Source organism: Macaca thibetana, chromosome 7 (assembly GCF_024542745.1).
Source record: "Macaca thibetana thibetana isolate TM-01 chromosome 7, ASM2454274v1, whole genome shotgun sequence".
NCBI classification, from domain to species: Eukaryota; Metazoa; Chordata; class Mammalia; order Primates; family Cercopithecidae; genus Macaca; species Macaca thibetana.
The window spans coordinates 2,450,127-2,470,747 of NC_065584.1; the positions used below are offsets into that span (position 1 = coordinate 2,450,127).

A 20,621-nucleotide genomic window follows, 5' to 3' on the forward strand; every position below is an offset into this window, starting at 1 on the left:
TGCCTGTAATCCCAGCACTTTGGGAGGCCAAGGCAGGCAGATCACGAGGTCAGGAGTTCAAGACCAGTCTGGCCAAGATGGTGAAATTGCGTCTCTACTAAAAATACAAAAATTAGCCGGGTATAGTGGCAGGTGCCTGTAATCCCAGCTACTCGGGAAGCTGAAGCAGATAATTGCTTGAACCCGGGAGGCAGAGGCTGCAGTGAGTCAAGATCGCACCACCGCACTCTAGCCTGGGCAACAAAGCGAAACTCCATCTCAAAAAAATAATAATAATAATAATTTTTGGCCGGGCGCGGTGGCTCAAGCCTGTAATCCCAGCACTTTGGGAGGCCGAGACGGGCGGATCACGAGGTCAGGAGATCGAGACCATCCTGGCTAACACGATGAAACCCCGTCTCTACTAAAAAATACAAAAAACTAGCCGGGCGCGGTGGCGGGCGCCTGTAGTCCCAGCTACTCGGGAGGCTGAGGCAGGAGAATGGCGTAAACCCGGGAGGCGGAGCTTGCAGTGAGCTGAGATCTGGCCACTGCACTCCAGCCTGGGCGACAGAGCGAGACTCCGTCTCAAAAAAAAAAAAAAATAAAATAATTAATTTTTAGGCCGGGCGTGGCAGCTCATGCCTGTAATCCCAGCACTTTGGGAGGCCAAGGCAGGCGGATCACGAGGTCAGGAGTTCGAGACCAGCCTGGCCAAGATGGTGAAACCCTGTCTCTACTAAAAATACAAAAATTAGCCAGGCGTGGTGGCCTGTAGTCACAGCTACTCGGGAGGCTGAGGCAGGAGGATCGCTTGAACCTGGGAGGCGGAGGTTGCAGTGAGCCGAGATCGCACCACTGTACTCCAGCCTGGGTGACAGAGCGAGACTCTGTCTCAAAATAAATAAATAAATAAAATTAATTTTTAAATTGACAAATAAAAATTGTATATGTTTATCATATACAACATGTTTTGAAATATGTGTACATTGTGAAACAGCTAAATAGAACTAATTAATGTGCACCACCACACGTCACTTTTTGGGGTGAGAATACTTAAACCTACTCTCTTAGTGGATTTGTTATGTTTTTTTTTGAGACAGAGTCTTGCTCTGCCGCCCAGGCTGGAGTGCAGTGGTGCAATCTCTGCTCACTGCAGCCTCTGCCTCCCGGGTTCAAGCGATTCTCCTGCCTCAGCCTCCTGAGTAGCTGGGATTACAGGCATGTGCCACCACACCAGGCTAATTTTTTGTATTATTAGTAGAGATGGGGTTTCACTATGTTGGCCAGGCTGGTCTCGAACTCCTGACCTCGTGATCCACCCGCCTCAGCCTCCCAAAGTCCTGGGATTACAGGCTTGAGCCACCACGCCCAGCCTTTATTTTATTTATTTATTTTGAGACAGAGTCTTGCTCTGTTGCCAGGCAGGACTGCAGTGGCCCGATCTTGGCTCACTGCAACCTGTGCCTCCCAGGTTCAAGCAATTTTCCTACCTCAGCCTCCCAAGTAGCTGGGACTACAGGCACATACCACCATGCCCAGCCAATTTTTGTATTTTTAGTAGAGATGGGGTTTCACCATGTTGGCCAATGGTCTTGATCTATTGACCTCGTGATCCGCCTGCCTCAGCCTCCCAAAGTGCTGGGATTACAGGCATAAGCCACCACATCAGACCCCCGGCCTTTATCTTTGTGTAAAGATGAGGTATCACTTTGTTGCCCAGGCTGGTTTCAGACTGCTGGACTCACATGATCCTCTTGCATTGGCCTCCCAAAGTGCTGGGATTACAGGCGTGAGCCACCACACCTGGCAAGTTTGACTTTTTAGGTTCCACGTATGAGTGAGATCACGTGGGATTTGTCTTTCTGTACCTAGCTTATTTCATTTAGCATAAATGCTTCAGGTTCATCTATACAGTTGCAAATGACAGGATTTTTTTTTTTTTTTTTTTTTTTTTTTTTTTGCAGCTGAATAGTATCCCGTTGTGCATATGTACCGCATTTTCTTTATCCATTCATCTGTTGTTGGATACCTACGTTGATTCCATAGCTTGGCTTGACTAGTGCTGCAGTAAACATGGGGGTGCGGGTATCTCTTCAACATACTCATTTCCTTTCCTTTGGATAAATACCCTGTAGTGGGACTGCTGGATGACATGGTAGTTCTATTTTTAACTTTTTCAGGCATCTCCATACTGTTTTCCATAATGGCGGTACTACTTTACACTCCCACCAACAGTGCACAAGCATTCCCGTTTCTCTACACCATCACCGACATTTTGTCTGTTTAGAATAGCCATCTAACAGGTGTGAGGGGATATCTTATTGCAGTCTTGATTTGTATTTCCCTGATGATTACTGATATGGAGCATGGGTTTTGTATAGCTGTTGGCCATTTGTGTATGTGTGTGTGTATATATATATATATATTTTTTTTTTGGAAAATGTCTGCTCGGCTGGGCGCGGTGGCTCACGCCTGTAATCCCAGCACTTTGGGAGGCTGAGGCGGCAGGTCACCTGAGGTCAGGAGTTCGAGACCAGCCTGGCCAACATGGTGAAACCCCGTCTATACTAAAAATACAAAAATTAGCCGGGTGTGGTGGCGGGTGCCTGTAGCCCCAGGTACTCGGGAGGCTGAGGCAGGAGAATTGCTTAAACTCAGGAGGCAGAGTTTGCAGTGAGCTAACATCGTGCCACTGCACCCCAGCCTGGCTGACAGAGCAAGACTCCATCTCCAAAAAAAAAAAAAAAAAAAAAAGAAAAATGTCTGTTCAGGTCCTTTTCCTATTTTTTCAATCAGGTTATCTAGGTTTTCTTTCTGTTGTTTGAGTTCCTTATGTATTTTGGATATTAACCCCTTATCAGATATATGGTTTCCAAATATTTTCTCCGATTTCCGAGGCTGTCTCCTGGCTGTGTTGGGCAGAGGCTGCCTCCTTTTCCTCGCTGTGCGCTATTGCAAGTTATCTCTACCTTTGGTTTGTTTGAATCAGGAGTCACGCGAGAGTCGCACATCACATGCTCTTTCATCTTCACTTACAACCATCCCTTTTTCCTAGTGTTCTGCCATTTTCCATTTTGTTGATTTTGGCTCTCAGTTTTATTTCCTTCTTTCTGCTTACCTTTTGGTTTAATTTGCTCTTTTTCTTGCACCTTAACATGAAATCTTAGGTGGTTTTGTACTTTTCTTATTTTCTAATATAAACATTTAAAGCTATAAATTTCCTTCTAAGCACTGCTTTCACTCAGATTTTGATCAGTGCACTTTCATTATTCAGTTTCAATTACTGTCTAAGTTTCCAGTGACCTCTGTGGACCCACTGGTTATCTGGACATGCGTTGTTCTCGTGACCTCCTGCTGTGTAGCCACCATCACTAGCTTCACAGCATGCAGCACCTACCATCTGTTACTGCCATGATCTCATGCCAGGGCTTGGCTGGACTCAGCCGGGTGGTTCTTGCTGGGATCTGTCAGGCCATTGCTGTCAGGCAGCGGCTGCAGCTGGGTGCACCCCGCCCTGAAGGCTTCCTCCCTCCCAGGGCTGGCATGCTGGCCGGAAGGCTCCAGCAGCCGGGTCCTTGAGCATCTGTCAGCATCTCTGGGATCGCTCCAGACATTTCTCCAGCATAGAGGCTTCAGGGTGGCCAGGTGTTTTGCATGATGGCCAAAGTCTCTGAAGGCCATGTCCCTGGCCTCTGATGTGGCTGACGGCTCAGCATCTGATCCGCTTGGAGAGAGCTCCACGTCCACTAGAAAGAACGAGGGCTTTGCAGTGTCACTCAGGCCAGGTGATGGTCATGTTCCTTCAGGGCCTCTAGGAATCAAAGGCCAGGATAGATTTACACATTCAAGAAATTTGGGGAAATACTTATGAAGGACAAAAGGGTTAGAAAGCAGGAGCAGGCAGAGGAAAGCTGCCAGCCTCGATGCAAGCCTGGCATCTGTGGGAGGAAGGGCATCTGCCACACCCATGGGCCCAGGGCAGAGTGCCCATCTGAGGCTGAGGTGGGCAGAAATGGCTGGCTCTACACCACTCTATACTCAGCACGGACTGGGGACAGCTGGGAGGGAGTAGCCGCTGGCTGCGAGAGGGGGCTTCCCTCTTGGGTCAGGTCCTCTATCAGTATTATTTGGCACATGAGCCCAACATGGCACGATGGACCCCAGCATGCCCCATGTTTGCACTGGCTCTGCTCCTGAACCACTCCAGTAGGGTGCTCCTGGGGGCACCTGTCTTCCTGCCAGCTGTCCCTGCAGATCAGCTCCAGCTCAGCTCCTTTGCCTAGGCCTGTTCCTGTGCAGCCACACTCGCTGTGAAAGGCCTGCATCTCAGCCTGGGAGGGCGTCAGGCCTTAGTTCCTCACTGTACTTCACCCCTAACCCAGAGAAGCTGCTTTCCCGCACCTGCTACTTCAGGGCCTATGAAATAAGTCTTTATTGAAAAACAAAAAACAAAGAGAGAGGCCAAGGCAGGAGGATTGCTTGAGCTCAGGAGTTCAAAACCAGCCTGGGCAACATGGCAAGACCCTGTCTCTAATCAAAACCAAACCAAACCAAACCAAGACCCTTTTAGTAGTTAACCAACTTTTACTAGTTAATTTTTTTTTTTGTTCTTTTTTTTTTTTTTTTAAGAGAAGGGGTCTTACTGTGTTGCCCAGGCTGGAGTGCAATGGTGTGATCACAGCTCACTGCAGCCTCCAACTCCTGGGCTCAAGCAATCCTCCCACTTCAGCCTCCTGAGTAGCTGGACTACAGGTGAGCGCCACCACACCAGGCTAATTTTTTTTTACTTTTTGTAGAGATGGGGGGGTCTCACTATATTGCCCAGCCTGGTCTCAAACTCCTGGCCTCAAGCGATCCTTCCACCTTGGCCTCTCAAAGTGCTGGGATTACAGGTGTGAACCACACACCAGGCCTAGTAATTCTTTATAGTTTTTCTTCTTCAGATAGCTGGTGTGGTTTCTGTATCCTGGCTGATAATGCCTTCATTTTTAAATAATACTTCTTTTTTTTTTTTTTTGAGATGGAGTCTCGCTCTGTCGCCAGGCTGGAGTGCAATGGCATGATCTCGGCTCACTGCAACCTACCCCTCCCAGGTTCAAGTGACTCTCTTGTCTCAGCCTCCCGAGTAGCTTGTATTACAGGCATGCGCCACCACGCCAGGCTGATTTTTGTACTTTTAGTAGAGACAGGGTTTCTCCATGTTGGCCAGGCTGGTCTCAAACTCCTGACCTCAGGTGACTCACCTGTCTCAGCCTCCCAAAGTGCTGGGATTACAGGTGTGAGCCCCTGTGACCGGCCTAAAGAGTATTTCAATGTACATGAACTTCTAGTTTGACCTTCCTTTTCCCTTCAGCACTGCAGATGTGGGTCCGTGGCCTTCTGGTGGGAAGTGAGCCATTGTTCTTATCATTGCTTCTCTATCCGAATCTCCTGTTTCCACCCTAGCTGCCTTTGAGGCCTGTAGTATGTGTTCAGGTGTGGTTTTCTCCACATAACTTCCTTGCAGTTACGGAGATTCTTGGATCTGTGGATTATTTTCTTTCATGAATTTCAGAAAGTTCTTAGCAATTCAGTCTTGGAATATTTCTTCTTTATTCTCTCCTGTTCCTGCTCTGGGACTCCAGTTACAACCGGTTAGGCCATCTGACTTTGGCCCGAAGATCTTGGACCCTCTGTCGTTTTCCCTCCCCTCTCTCTGTGGTTGGATCTTCTCTAGTGACCGATCTTCAAGTTAACTGATCCATCCCTCTGTGGTGTCCAGTCTGCTGTTAAACCCATCTAAAGATGATTCATTTATATACTATTTTTTTCATTTCTAGCATCTTCATTTTGTTCTTTTCTGAAGTGTCCCTGTTTCTGCTGAATGTCTCTATCACTTCGTGAATGTCACCTGCTATTTCCACAGCCCTCCCCACCTCCCCAGAGTTCCTTCAAAGCCCTTGACTTCAGTTTTACCACTGGGGCTGTCTCTGCTTCTGCTGCTCACTGTGGCTCACGTTTTCTTGCCTTTTCATGTGTCTTGTAATGTCTTACTGTAGGCTAGACAGTTTGTATAAAAGAACAATAGAGGCTGAAGCAATGTTTATTTCCCGCGAGGGGCACGTGCCTTCCGCTGTGAGGCTGCCCGAGTGGGGACGGAGTTGTCCTTTCCTGCAGTTGAGCTGGTTCTGGACTTCTCTGCAGCTGTAGTTAGGCCTTCAGATGCCCTGAGGGTGGATCAGGGCACGGCTTCGGTGGGGTCTGAGCTCTGAGCACAGTGATTGTGGACATCAGCCTGTGTGTCACAGCCAAGCCACCGGCTTTGGGGGCTGCATGATTTCTCTGTTCTTCAGCTGGACTGCCGTCCTTTTTGGCCACTGGGGGCTTCCTTTGCTCTCCATTCCAGCCCCTTGCCTGGTGCCGGGGGGCGTCTTGCAGCCCTGCTGCCTCTTCCTCAGCCTTTGGGGGCTTGCCTCCCGCCCACTCTCCCAGCTCCCCTGCTGGGCCTCCAGACTTTGGGAACAAAAATCCCAGCACGTCTGTGAGAGGGGCGTTCTTGGGGGAGTGTCTGTCAGCTCCCTGCCCCCACTCCCAGCTGTGGCACTTTCTTCCTGAGCGCTCAGCGTGGACCTGAGCGGGCCGGGGAGCTTTGAACCTGTCTGTTGCAGGGTCCTCCAGACCCTGGGGGCTTGGCAGCCGCACAGTGAGCAAGCGGTTTGCATGCATGTTGCCTGGTCCCTCCTTACCTGACCCTGTGAGGGTCCTCCTCTCACTCGCCTCTGGGGACAAGAGCAGCAGGGCCTCTCTTCTCTACCGGGCACCACAGAAGTCAGGTTTGGAACCTGTTGCTTCTGAGGCTCCTGTAAGGCCACAGGGAGGTCAGGAGAAAGGCTTGGCCTTCTGAGGTCTGTGGGTCACCAACATCCAGCCAGGTGAGGAGCAAGGGCCACCACGGGTGACAGCGTGATGCCGTGGCACAGTCTGAACCCAAATCTTGGAATGGAAGGAGCAGGATGGAATATTTTGGCTTGTTAAAGTCTAACTTTTAAAGGTTAGGAAACCAGGGCATCTCCTGGAAGGGCTTTGTAAAGGGGCCCAAAAGACAGTGCCTTTGAAGGAAGCTGCATGTTAGAAAAAGTCTAAATTCCCAGTTTCACCTGGCTGAAAATGAAAAATAAAAACAGCTTTCCAAAACATGTGATATCCAAAAACAAAAAGGAATGATCCTCATCGCAGACCTCAAGTCACATGCAGCATGGTGCTGGCTGTGCAGCTGGGTGGCCGAGGCCACGGTGTGTGCAGGGACATCCGCTTCCTTCTTCCCTATGATGGAACCTCCTGCCCATCACTGCGCACATCCCACTGATAACCACGGCGACATGGGGGCTGTGGTCCCCCGTGTGGCCTTGGCTGGAACAGAGACAGCCAGGGTGGCTGCTTGCTTAGACTTCAGGCCTCCCCTGGGGACAGGATTTCAGGTATCAGTCCCCCCAGCTGATGAAGCAGTGAGAACAGGCTTATCTAGGCGGTTTTATTTCATAAAATTTTACAAAAGTCAGGGCTGACTTCTTGGCTCTGCCGTTCGAAGAGCACGGTTTTCCTTAGCAGATAATTAGGGGAAGCCGTGGGCCCACCAGAAGCTCTCGCAGGCCAGTGGTGTGACTTCCTGTCCACAACCATGAGGGAGAAAGGCCTGTCCTTGAGGCTGCTGGGCAGAGGCCCGGGCAGTGAGTGAGGGCACCTGCGAGGCTTTGAGGAAACTGCACACCTGCACACCCTCATGGTGCCCTGACCACATGGCAGCCAGGGCCAGGGCAGAGTGTGACAGCTAGAGGGTTTCTGAGCACTCTCAACAGCTGTCTCTCTGGTGACATTTCAGCACCTTCCCCTTTTCCTCTGAACTCATGGATTTGACCACAAGTTGTTCCCCCTGGACTAAGCAGCCCAGAAGCCATGCCCAGGGTCCATCCCTGGGTACCCCCCGCCAGGTGCCAGCAGCATTCACATGGGGCAGGGGGCCCATGGGTGCCACCTGGACCCCGACAGCCTGCCATGGCACCCAGAAACCTCTGTTTCCCCACAAGGACTGGCTCTGCCAAGGACACATCCTCCATCTCCTGGTCAGACCTGAGATGAGCCCAGAGCACAGGACAGGTCCCGTTGGAGAGATCCCGGGAATGGGCCTGGGATCTGGAAAACAGCTCCACAGACAGTTCTGGTTTCCACATCAACCCAACCAGGAAGAAAATGAAAAATTCCTCATAAAGGTACAAAGTACTCCTGATTTTAGCAAACGTCGCTATTAAAGAGTGTCAGTTTGAGCTTGCGTGGAGTGAACATCTTTTTCCTTGGAATAGTGATGTGCTGGCCACCTCCGCATGAGGGGGTCTTCAGGAAGCGGCTGCATGTCATCAGCCTCCCCTGTCTGCTGCCAGGCGGCCCCGAGAGCTGAGATGAGAGGACAGCAGTCAGGCACGCGCACCCCCGGCAATGAGAAACGCTAGCTTGGGCGTCTGCCCCTGGCCGCCCCGGCCTCTCGGCCCCCTAGTGTTCTCTCCTTGGTTCTCCTCTTAGAAACCTTCTCATCATGAGGTGTCACCAGAGAGGCGCACAGGGAAAACATGCTGGGGCTTCTCAGGATTGAGTCTATGGCTCTGGCCTGCAGCCAGCCCCGAAGACCGCAGTGGGCCCACATCTTAGGAGGGGTCTCTGGCCCTTGTGCTACGTGTCTGGCATTCCTTGGTGGAGGCTGCCACTACCCTCCACACTCACAGCCCTGCAGTGGCCACTCTTGGACTACACCACAGACTTCCCCCAGATAGCTGCGGCTGGATGTCTGCCCAGTATGGGCTGTTGTGAACACCACAGCCACGAACATGTCTTTACGGCCTGCTGCTCTCGGACAACCCTCCTGTGCTGTGGTGGTTTTCAGAAAGATGGACAGCCTGTGAAGACGGCCGATGAGGGCCCTCTTCTGTTGCACCATGGCACCTGTCACCTGTCACCTGTATGCTGACCACTCAGGGCACCCACCCCACGTCAGCTGGGGGCAGTGCCACATTCATGCCAAATTCTAGCCCAGAAGCTGACCCTGGCTGCCTCCTCTGCTATGCAACCTTCCTGCTGTCCCAGCTCAGGCTCAGGTCCTTGTCACCTTCTACCAGACCACAGGGCAGTACTTTACCCCTGCGCCTCCCTGCATGTCACTCTTCATGCAGATGGCCGCCCATGTGTCCCTCCCACCATCTCCTGGGTGTACACAATGAGCCCCGACTGTTCCAGGGTCCTGGGTCTCCAGGATGAGAGGAAACCAGGTGAGCTAGGCCTGGCCATCTCACCCCTCCTGCAATACCTGGTCTAAGAGTGGGCTCCAGCCCCCAGCCCAGAAAAGCTTTTCTTCCCCCGATAAAAGAGAGCTGCAGGAAGAAATCCCCTTCTCTCCCCATCCCCTCTGCCTTGAGCCCGGCTGTGATGATGTGATGAAGTGACTCTGCGGCAAGAACTGCAGCTCATGAGAAAGCTGTGGGCAGACCCTGTGTAAGGTAAGCGGCCTGTGACTGAGGCCGCCAGTCAGATCAGTCCATGACAGCTGCCCAGGCGGAGTCACATCCCCGGCCCAACAGTCACAGCCTGGTCCCGCCTCATCCTTCCAGCCTCGTCATCCATACCTGGCGTCTCAGCTTCCCTGCAGCTCCCTCTCTGCCTGGCTTCTCCTGCCAGTTCTCCTGTGTGACCCACCCATATCCTGGGTCCTCTGGCCTAAGAGTCTTTCTGGATGATATTCTGTTCCTTGGCACCCTGCAGTGGCGTTAACAATTTGCCTGTCTGCCCTAAATAGTAGCAACGTTTGTTTTCTGTAAGTCCACAAGACTCAACGGAATAAAACAAGCAACTGACTCACATCAGAGAAAGCAGAGGCCTCCGCATGTGTGGACACCACCAGCGCGGTTCCCCAAGGCCTCTCCTTGGTGACCACTCACCTTGGTCTGGATCAGGGCTTTACAATGCTGGAGACGGAAGCTGCCGACAGTGAGGAGCCCTTCAGGCTCTCTGAGGTCACAATCTTCCATGATGGGGCCCTGGCCTCCAGAAAGGTTCTAAGGAGACAGACCCCATCAGACGGCCAGTACAGGCATCATTTTGTCTCCTGTTTTCTTTTCCCCAGAGCCCTTCTACTAATTTCATTCTAAAACTGCAAAGTTCTCTCAGGCCCCTCTGCAGGTCAGGTCACCCGTTTCCCCTAGCCCTGCCACTCGCTGCCCCATCCCCGGCTCACAGGCCTTGCTTCCCTTCAGGACCTCAGCGCCCCTCAGCTGCTCAGCGGGAATAACACCTTAACGGCCACTTTCTTTTTTTTTTTTTTTGAGACGGAGTCTTGCTGTGTCACCCAGGCTGGAGTGCAGTGGCGCGATCTCGGCTCACTGCAAGCTCCGCCTCCCGGGTTTACGCCATTCTCCTGCCTCAGCCTCCGAGTAGCTGGGACTACAGGCGCCCGCCACCACGCCCGGCTAGTTTTTTGTATTTTTAGTAGAGACGGGGTTTCACCATGTTAGCCAGGATGGTCTCGATCTCCTGACTTCGTGATCCACCCGCCTCAGCCTCCCAAAGTACTGGGATTACAGGCTTGAGCCACCGCGCCCGGCCAACGGCCACTTTCAGACACACCCTCCACGCTGCTGCCACTCGGAGCTGGCCCACCTCTGAGCCTTCTATTCAGGCTCCCATTTCCTAGCCTCCTGGTTCTCCGTTTTCCTCACAATGACACAGTCAGGGCTGATCTCACTGGGAACCTCTCTGTTCCTTTCTGCCCTTCCCTTCCTTCCTGGCCAGCCCAATGTGGCCCACGGGCCAACAGGGCAACCGTTTTCATGCCCCTGTCTGCACCAGGGCCAATCTGCCTGCCTGGCTGGCCGTTTTTGAGTTTTCCATGTTTGAAATTTTCCATAATATTTAAGAATGAAGAAAGACCCTTGAAATCTAGATTGCTGAAAGGCGGCCCTCCCTGTGACTGGTGTTTTCGGTGACAGCCCAGGAGCTTGAGCATATGCACGGCAGTCTGCAGTCTGTGCGTGGCAGTGGTGCGTGTGGCAGTGTGTGTGGTGTGTGCATGGTGGTGTGTGCGCACGGCAGTGTGTGGCGGTGTGTGTGCGGCAGTGTGTGTGCACTGATGCACATCTCTTTGTGCTTTGTCAGGTGCGGGCTCAGGCCTTTCCAGAGCCTTTCCTTACCTCCTGCTCTAGGCTTTTCTGGCTCCTGCCTCAAGCATTCGGGATTCATCCAATGGCCTTGACAAGTTTATGGGGCCACCTAGTGGCTTTAACCCATCTGACCCCACACTTCTTTTTTTTTTTTTTTTTTTTTTTTTTTTTTTTTTTTTTTTTTTTTTTTGAGACGGAGTCTTGCTCTGTCACCCAGGCTGGAGTGCAGTGGCCGGATCTCAGCTCACTGCAAGCTCCTCCTCTCGGGTTCACGCCATTCTCCTGCCTCAGCCTCCCGAATAGCTGGGACTACAGGCACCCGCCACTTCACCCGGCTAGTTTTTTGTATTTTTTAGTAGAGACGGGGTTTCACCGTATTAGCCAGGATGGTCTCGATCTCCTGACCTCATGATCCGCCCGTCTCGGCCTCCCAAAGTGCTGGGATTACAGGCTTGAGCCACCGCGCCCGGCCTGACCCCACACTTCTGCCTACACCCACCCCTTGGGCGCGGCCAAGGGCCACTAGCTACAGTGAAGCTCAACCACGCTCTCAGGAGCCCTGTGTCAACCCAAACGACCTACCTTCTGCGTAGCATCTATTCCGAGAACAAGAAAGAAGTTCTCCTGGCAACGGGACTCGCTCCAGAGGCATTGAGAAGTAGACGTGGTATGTTTGCTCTGAAGGGCTCTCCAGAGTTTTCTGGATTCATTACTGGAAAACAGATGCAATTGTTAAAAGGTGACCTTGAAAGCCTTCTGAGGAGATCACTGAAGCACTGCCCAAGGCACACAACGGGGGCGCCTGCCCTTTACCCCCAAGCTGAGACTCACGAGAGTTCTGTTAAGAACTCTAAAAACAGCATTCCCGGGCTGGGCATGGTGGCTCACGCCTGTAATCCCAGCACTTTGGGATGCCGAGGTGGGCGGATCACGAGGTCAGGAGTTCAAGATCTGCCTGGCCAACATAGTGAAACCCCGTCTCTACTAAAAATACAAATATGGGCGCCTGTAATCCCAGCTACTAGGGAGGCTGAGGCAGGAGAATCGCTTGAACCCGGGAGGCGGAGGTTGCAGGGAGTGGAGATTGCACCACTGCACTCCACCCTGGGTGACACAGCGAGACTCCATCTCAAAAAATAATAATAATAATAACAGTGTCCCCTGCAGGAGCACTGGCCTGCCTCGTTTATTTGTCCATTTATACTTTTACTCAAACAACACGTGCCATCCTGCAGTACCCCAACCCACCTCCCGTGCCCCCTCTATGCCTCACAGCACCTGGCCTGGAGTAGCTTACTCACTGCCACTACTGACTGTCTCCTCCAAGGAGTGGAAGCTCCATGAGGCCAGGTATTTTGCTGGTTTTGTTCACTCAAGTGCCTAGAAATGTGCTGAGTACAAAATAGATGCTCACGAACCAAGAGTACCAATGCATGCTTAGGAGAACAAATGAACAAACCAACAGTGAATGTCTACTATGTGCCACGTCACTGCTATGTACTGTGAGGGACTGAGAAGGTCTGCCTGTAGGAAGTTCATGCTCTAGTAGAAAAGGGAAAATGAGTACAAGGCCAGGTGCGGCAGCTCGCACCTGTAAACCCAGCACTCTGGGAGACCAACGAGGGCAAATCACTTGAGCTCAGGAGTTCGAGACCAGCCTGAGCAACATAGCAAAACCCTGTCTCTACAAAAAATACAAAAATTAGCTGGGCGTGGTGTCAGGTGCCTGGAGTCCCAGTACTCAGGAGACTGAGGCAGGAGGATTGCTTGAGCCTAGGAGGCGGAGGTTGCAGTGAGCTGAGATTGCGCCACTGCACTCCAGATAACTACAGAATAACAGCAGATGTGCTAAACGCCAAACCATTTCCAAAAAATACCCCAGTGTTTCAGAACACACAAACCATGCTCTACTCCACCCCCAAAGTACCATCCAGCCTTCTGTTCCACGAGTGTCCAGCCCTGCCAAGTCCTGACACCCAGGACTCCCCACGCCTCTGGGTCCGAGAGTCATGCTGCCGGGGACAGAGACGTCAATACTGCCAGCACAGTGCCCACCCCCACCATCAGCTTGCTGGGACCACATTCTTGGCAGTTTTTCCCCAGGGATCATGCTTGGCAGAAGCACCACATACAGAGGGCATACTGGCCATCTGGGCAATGCTGGTTGTGGCCTTCTGGGCTCCAGGCTTCTGTCCTCAAGCCCCTGTGGAGGGTTCCCTGGGGGTAGGTGCTGGGTTGGACCCCAGTAGAGGCCACAGTGGGCTGGGCTGGAGCCCAGAATGGCCTGTCTGCAGAGCTCTCTGAAAGTCCAGGCCTGCTCATAGACACACAAATCAGCAGGCTGACCTGGCTCTCCCCTGGCTGCTGGGAGACCCACTCCACAGACCACACCGAGGGGCACGGGGGCACGGAAGCTAGCTCTCCCCAACCTTCACTTCCCTCCTCCCTCTGGGGCCTTGGGCCAACTTACCTTGAGCTTCTCAACCACTGCTGCCTAATCCGCTAGAGCACTGTTTGTCTTTCAATGCTTAGTTGAAAGTGTGTCCCTGGAAAAGGGCCATCTGCGAGCGACTGCGGGTGCACTTTCCCCTGGAAGCCCACAGCCCTGCAGGCAGCACTGGGAGCACCCCTGGGGCTGGGGCCTGGGGCTGACAATGGGGCTTCAGAGTGTGGACTGTTTTCTAGAACTCTGTGGCTGAGGACCATGAGGCAGCCAGGGTCCACTCAGCCAAGTCCCCCAGAAAGCCCCTGTGCCCACTGCTCAGGCCCACCAGCCACTCGCACTGAGTGCGAGCCCCCCACCTACTCCACCAGCACTGCACTGAGACGCAAGGGGAGCTGGGCTCGAGTCCAACTGCTCCAGGTGAGCTGGTGGGGGAGGGGGATGAACAGGGCTCCCAGTGGAAGGCCACAGCTGGAGCAACCGTGCTGCCTGCTTCTCATAGGACCCCATGACCCACAGACAGCAGGGACTTCGGGAGAGATGCTACTCTCTATAAAGGCAAAAACAAAGCCTCACACACCTGCTTCTATCAAACAAAAGTACAAATGCAGTTGCTGTAAGAAATATTTAAGTTCATTACCACAATTTATGTACACATTCAAGGCCAGGTTTTTCTTCACTGCTTATTTCTAGGAAATGGTCTATGGTGGAAACGTCTTCAGCTGCCTGCTGGACTGTTATTTCTTGAAAAGCACACTTTAAAATGTTCTCATAGCTGAGAATGGACTGAAAGAACAAAAGCATACCAAAGTTAGGAGAAAGACATACATAACGTTACCTTATTCCAAAGAAATAACTGTAATGGAAATGAAATTTGTAATTGACCATACCATTAGTGTTACTATCACTTGACATATTCATTCCTAAAAATCACCATGTTAGCAAAATCACACAAAACCAGAGGACTCATGGGAAAGGTGGGGTTAGGGCAAAACATTCAAACTTCGTCAGTGACACATGAAAAAAGATGGTCACCCAATAATGTTAGTTCTGTTTTCCATGTTTGGTTAAGAAATTATACATGTGGTCAGGCGCGGTGGCTCACGCCTGTAATTCCAGCACTCTGGGAGGCCCAGGTGGGTGGATTGCGAGGTCAGGAGTTCAAGACCAGGCTGGCCAACATGGTGAAACTCCGTCTCTACTAAAAATGCAAAAATTAGCTGGGCATGGTGGTGTGTGCCTGTAATTCCAGCTACTTAGGAGGCTGAGGCAGGAGAATTGCTTGAACCCAGGAGGCGGAGGTTGCAGTGAGCCGAGATTGCGCCACTGCACTCCAGCCTGGGTGACAGAGTGAGACTCCATCTCAAAAAAAAAAAAAAAAAAAAAAAAAAATTATACATACTACAATAAGCACAGCACTTTACCTTGGAAAAGACGAAGACTCGCAGGCTGAGTTAGTGTGAAGGGGTGGGAGGAGGGCGGTCTGAACTGGGAGAGGTCCTAACACCAGGTGTTGACAGGTGTGCTACGTCGGGGCGCTGAGCGTTGTGTGAGGGTGTGCGTGTGCGAGTCTCATGCATTCCAACCGGCCCCAGCTCAGCTGGGGGCAGTTTTTTGCATTCATCTACTCTTTCTTGTGAAATTTCAACTATGCTCAAATTGTACCCTAATACATCAATCATGCTGGAAAACAAATCCTGTATTCAAAACAAGCATTACAGCAGACCTTACTCTATTAAGAGTGGATCTCATCAGGATTCCAGGGAAACTGCTTTAGAAAACAAACAGTCCAGCCCTGAGAACCTAAATATCTTTATTTCCTTCCTCATTGGTTTTATTTCTTATCTCTCATGATGGTGTTTGGGATGAACCATTTGGGAAGAGGTGGCAGAAAAAGAGGAACAATGCAAGGAAGAAGACTGGAAAAGAGAAGGAGCGGAAGCGTCACCAAACAGTAAACACCCAGCAGTCTGCTCTGAAAGAGCAGGGGGCAGGGGGCTGAGGGCTGGGACCCTGGCTCCCAGACAGGTCGGACTGGGCATCACCCAATTCATTACAAGCTCCCGGACAGGTTGGATCGGGCGTCACCCAATTCATTACAAGAAAGTTGAAATGTGATCATGTGATTTTAGAAGCTCTGAGACTTCTAAACTCAGCAGATTAAGAATTCAGACAAAAAGCTCCTCCTCAAATGCCCTGAGCTGGGACCAGTGCAGTCCCCGCCAATGGGGAGTGGACAGGCCGGGGGAGGAATGGTCAGAGAGAGTGACCCAGCTCAGGTGGCCCCCACCTGGCCTTGGTGTGACCCATTTCTGCAGCTTCCTCTGCCAACTCATTCCTTCCCTGGCCTCAGGATGGGACAGCCAACATGACCAAGGCCAGGAGAGCAGCAGACCCTCCGAGGCTCTCAGCCCCCTCCCTGGCCAGCACGCCACAACATTCGAGGGCTGCAGGCCTCTTGGTGTGTACACATATCCCACTCAACATGGTGACCACAGCACGGCAGAAGTACCTCAGAAGGTGGGACGGCAGCAGTTCCTGTCACCCAAGGTCCACCCTGGCACGGTTGGTGAGAACTGCACTCCTTTGGGGCAGAAGTGGTTCTTGGTGGCTGGGGTTCTGTGGGTCTCTCCAGGAGTTCAAGGGACTGTGAGAATTGTCCAGACTTGGCTGAAGATTCCCGAAAGCCTTCAAACTCCCCCCAAGTGCTGCTGTGTTCCCCAGGGTCAGGATATCGGGTAACGCAGGTGGAACCGCCCTCACGGGGCAGGGAGATGCTGGCTTCCCCATCGGACAGGAGAAGGTCGGGGTAGGTCCGTATCCATTTCAAACTGGCATCACTTAGCCTCTCAGGTGCCACTCGGAGGGAAGCGCTGGCTGCTTCCTCCCGGAGGTCACTCAAAGGCTCTCCCTCGAGCTCCTGCCGGTTTTGCATCTTGGAGCCGCCAGGCCAGCAGAGGCCCGATGGGCAGCTGCTCAGGAGACATGCACGTCGCGGTGCTGGCCGCCCGGGACTGCCCAACCTTCCCCTGCCCTGGAGAGGGCCTGGGGACGCTGCAGGAGTGCCCCGGGCTGCCCAGTGGCTGACGCTGGAAAGTGCCCACGTGCTGCTGTGGAACTGATACAAACCACAGGCACGGCCCGGTCGCCCGGGAGTCCTGGCTTCCTCCTACGCGTGCGAGCGCGGAGTCCGACACAGGGGCGTGTACCGGACCCACGGCAGGTGTGAGAGCGGCGGCCCAAGGCGGGGCTCCTGCTCTGGAGAGACCCGCGAGGGGGCCTGGGAGGTCCACGCTGGCCAGAGGGAGTGGGTGCGGCGCCCCAGGGCCTCCCGAGAGTCCCTCTCGCACGCGGCCCGCAGGGCAGCCCTGGACCGCCTGAGCCTGGACGGGGTCCCAGGTGGCCGGCTACGCCCCTGGCCCACGGCTCCCGAGAGTCCCCGCGTGTCCTGGGCCCCGGCCCGGGCCCCGCACCACCTTCGTCGCCGCCTCGGCAGGGCCGCGCGGGGCCAGGCCGAGATAAACCTGCAAACAGCAGTCCCCTCCTGCCTGCGCCGCCCCGTTGCCTAGCAACGGCGTGCGCCAGCTCCGCTTCCGGCGTCCGCCGACGTGGCGTCAGCACGCATAGGGGCGTGGCCAGCGCCGGCCCCCGCCCTCCAGGCCCCGCCCCGGACCCGCCCTCCCTGCCCGTGCCGCCTCCGCTGCTGGTGGGATCGGGCTTCCCCACGGGCCCAGCCCTGGGCGCGGGGCCGCTCGAGCTTTCTGTCCGTGCTCAGTTCGCCGCCCGAGTGGTTCTTTCTTTCTTTCTTTTTTTTTTTTTTTTGAGACGGAGTCTCTCTGTCGCCCAGGCTGGAGTGCAGTGGCGTGATCTCGGCTCACTGCAAGCTCCGCCTTCTGGGTTCACCCCATTCTCTTTCCTCAGCCTCCCGAGTAACTGGGACTACTGGCGCCCGCCACCACGCCCAGCTGATTTTTTGTATTTTAATAAAGACGGGGTTTCACCATGTTAGCCAGGATGGTCTCGATCTCCTGACCTCGTGACCCGCCCGCCTCGGCCTCCCAAAGTCCTGGAATTACAGGCTTGAGCCACCGTGCCTGGCCCTAGAGTGGTTCTTTTTTTTTTTTTTTTTTTTTTTTTTTTTTTTGAGACGGAGCCTCACTCTGTCGCCCAGGCTGGAGTGTAGTGGCCGGATCTCAGCTCACTGCAAGCTCCGCCTCCCGGGTTCACGCCATTCTCCTGCCTCAGCCTCCCGAGTAGCTGGGACTACAGGCGCCCGCCGCCTCGCCCGGCTAGTTTTTTGTATTTTTTAGTAGAGACGGGGTTTCACCGTGTTAGCCAGGATGGTCTCGATCTCCTGACCTCGTGATCCGCCCGTCTCGGCCTCCCAAAGTGCTGGGATTACAGGCTTGAGCCACCGCGCCCGGCCAAGTGGTTCTTTCTTTATCGTGACGAGCTCCCCAGGTCCCGCAGCCCCCTCTCCCTGCGCCCCGCAGCCGAACTCGCTGCGCCGCCGACCCTGCTGTGGGTGCAGCTGAGCGACGGCCCCTCAGGACTCCAGCTCCCCCAGGCAAGAGCCAAGTCCGTCTTGCTGACTCCTGAACCCCAAAACCTCGCCTACTCCTAACTCGTCCCCATTCCTGGGGGAAGGAGTGGCGGGGAGGCTCCACCCCTCCCTCGCAGGCCCCACGGAGTGCCGCCCTCCCTTGTCACCAGCCAGACTCGGGCAGAGCAGGGCTGGCAGACAGCTCCTCTCCAGCCACAGGACGACCAAGGAGCTAGGCTGGCCTCTACCAGCTCCCCTCCGGGCTTCCAGGCCTTCTGCCATCTGCCTTCACCCCCAGACTCAAGGAGTCAACCTTGACTCCATCTCCTCCCTGGCCTTCCCAGACTGGCCCCCATCACTGCCTCCTCTGGGTAAGGGCAGGGCCTGGCCCTGGTGAAGCCCTGAGCCACACTACCTGCTGTCCATCCCCTATCTACCGCAGGCTCATATTTCTCCCATCCTGGGGCCTGGGGTCCTGCCTGGACTCTGTCCTTGCTTGAATCACCCCTTCCCTCCCTGGTCCTTCTCAGCCAAGCTACAGAAAAATTTAATTTTACAAATGACAAGATGAGATCATTCTCTGCACCTTAGACCCAGCCTCGTGTCCCTGCTCCTTCCTGAGGGGCAGAGCAGCTGGGCCATGCAGTACGGGAGCTCTTTGGTCAGACTGTCCAGGACTGAACCTTGGCTTGGCCACCCCAGCACCTCAGTGACTCTAAGGACGGTGATCAGGAGCTGGCTGGGTTTGTAGACCAGGCCTGGGCCTGTCTTGCCAGCTTAAGGGCAGTGTCCATTCCTACTGCTGCCCCTCATCCACTGCATTGTCCTTGCTGTCCTTGAGGCCCAGGGAGCTGGAAGGGGGGCAGGAGGAGTGTTGTCCTTGTGTACAGGTGGGGAAACTGAGGCCCCGTCCCAAAGGCCTGCATGAGAAGCAGAGCTGGGACAGGAACTGCTCCCCTGGTTCTCTGCAATTCCCCACCCCTGGCTGGGCCTCAGCTTCCACGTGGAGAGTGTGTGGAGCACGGTACCCCCAGGGTGGTTGGAGGATAAAAATGACTCATATGGGTTGATGAGCTGGTGTAGTAGCTAAACAGAGCCCCACAGAGATGTCCACATCCTAATCCCTGGAACCTGTGAATATGTGAGCTTGCTGGGTCAAAGATACTTTATAGATGGGCTTAAATTAAGGCTCTTGAGAGGAGGAGCGGAGCCTGGATGATGGGTGTAATCACAAAGGTCCTGAGAAGGAAGCAGGAAGGTCAGAGTCAGAGAGGAGACACAAAGATGGAAGCAGAGCTGGAGTGATACAGGATTGCAGATGCCTCTGGAGGCTGAAAGGACCGGGAAACAGATCTCCCTTGAAACCTGCAAGGGAGGCTTCCATCCTGCCCACACCTAGAACTGGAGTTGACAAATGCGCACATGTTGTTTTCGACCACTGCGTTGGTGATATTTGGTTATGGCAGCAGCAGGGAACCAATACACCTGAGTGACCCCTTGCAAACCACTAAAAGGTGCCACCTCGGGGAAGCCAAGGTGCAGAGGAAATGGCGGTGGCAACCTTGACATCAGATGTGCAACCCTGGTTGCAGGAGGAGGTGGGGCAGTCCAGGTAGCTGCTAGGCTGCCGCTGGCTTCTTGGGCCAGCTTCTGGGCAGACCATCCTGCTTCACGGCACAGCCTGAAGGGCATGAGCTGAGGATAAGGCTTCCAGGTTGGCGATCGGAGCAGCCACTGCTCAAGTTGAATTGGCCCAGCCGATAGGGGAGACTGGGCCAGAGAGGGTGGGTCCCCATTAAAGTCCGGGTGTGGGGGAAACATTAGCCATGACTCCCGAGGGGCATGGAGGGGCAGGTGGAGTGTGGTCAGGAGGAGGAGCGCATGTGGCCCTCCCAGGACCTCTCCAGCCACCTCAGTCCACCCTGAGCCCCAGCCCTGCTCAATGGGTGTGTGGGGAGCACCTTCCCTTCTGCAGAGGAGCCGAGCTTTCCTACCCTAGTCTCAGGAGGAAGGGGCCAGCCTAGGTCCTGGGGCAAGTGCCACCTGTCACAGAGCCCCACAGTCATCTTGGGATCTCCCAGCATCACCTGAGGAGCAAGGACTGACTGGGGAGGGGTCCCCAGAAACACCCAGGCATCCCAGTCTTCTGGGATCCTCAGCCCCAAGTCCCTAGGGCAAGCTGGGAAGTGTGCCTGTCCTCGCCTCTGGCAGCAGCAATGGCAGGGCTTGCAGGCGGCAGCATGGGAACCTGCTGCTGCTCAGATCCCAGGCTAGCACACACGGACTGCTGAGCCAGAGGGCCCGATAAAGACACGGGGGTTGAAAGAAAACCACCCGAGTGGAACGATAGCAGCACCCCGACATGCCCCACCACTGCCACATTTCCTGATCCCAGCTGTGGGTGCAGAGGAAGTGGACCTGGGGACATACCCAGGCCTGAAACGGGCACCCAGCTTTGGGGGAGAGGGAGGCGGTT

The 20,621-nt window shown here is 54.0% G+C and overlaps 2 protein-coding genes across 3 annotated transcripts in view; both read right to left on the reverse strand.

Moving 5' to 3' along the window:
- The window catches only part of PACS2 (phosphofurin acidic cluster sorting protein 2), a 421,633-nt gene that overhangs the window by 392,329 nt on the left and 8,683 nt on the right, over positions 1-20,621 (reverse strand). The window lies entirely within an intron of this gene.
- On the reverse strand, positions 1,799-17,194 carry CLBA1 (clathrin binding box of aftiphilin containing 1). Of its 2 annotated transcripts, none has more exons than XM_050796997.1 (5): positions 16,115-17,194; positions 14,243-14,388; positions 11,742-11,871; positions 9,942-10,058; positions 1,799-3,793 (listed from the first exon to the last, which is right to left on the reverse strand). In XM_050796997.1, the coding sequence occupies exons 1-5, from the start codon at positions 16,535-16,537 to the stop codon at positions 3,785-3,787; spliced, it is 825 nt and encodes a 274-aa protein (XP_050652954.1). In that variant the 5' UTR covers positions 16,538-17,194; the 3' UTR covers positions 1,799-3,784. The 2 variants fall into 2 exon arrangements, with proteins under 2 accessions (XP_050652954.1, XP_050652953.1); XM_050796996.1 differs by lacking the exon at positions 1,799-3,793 and adding an exon at positions 7,479-8,409.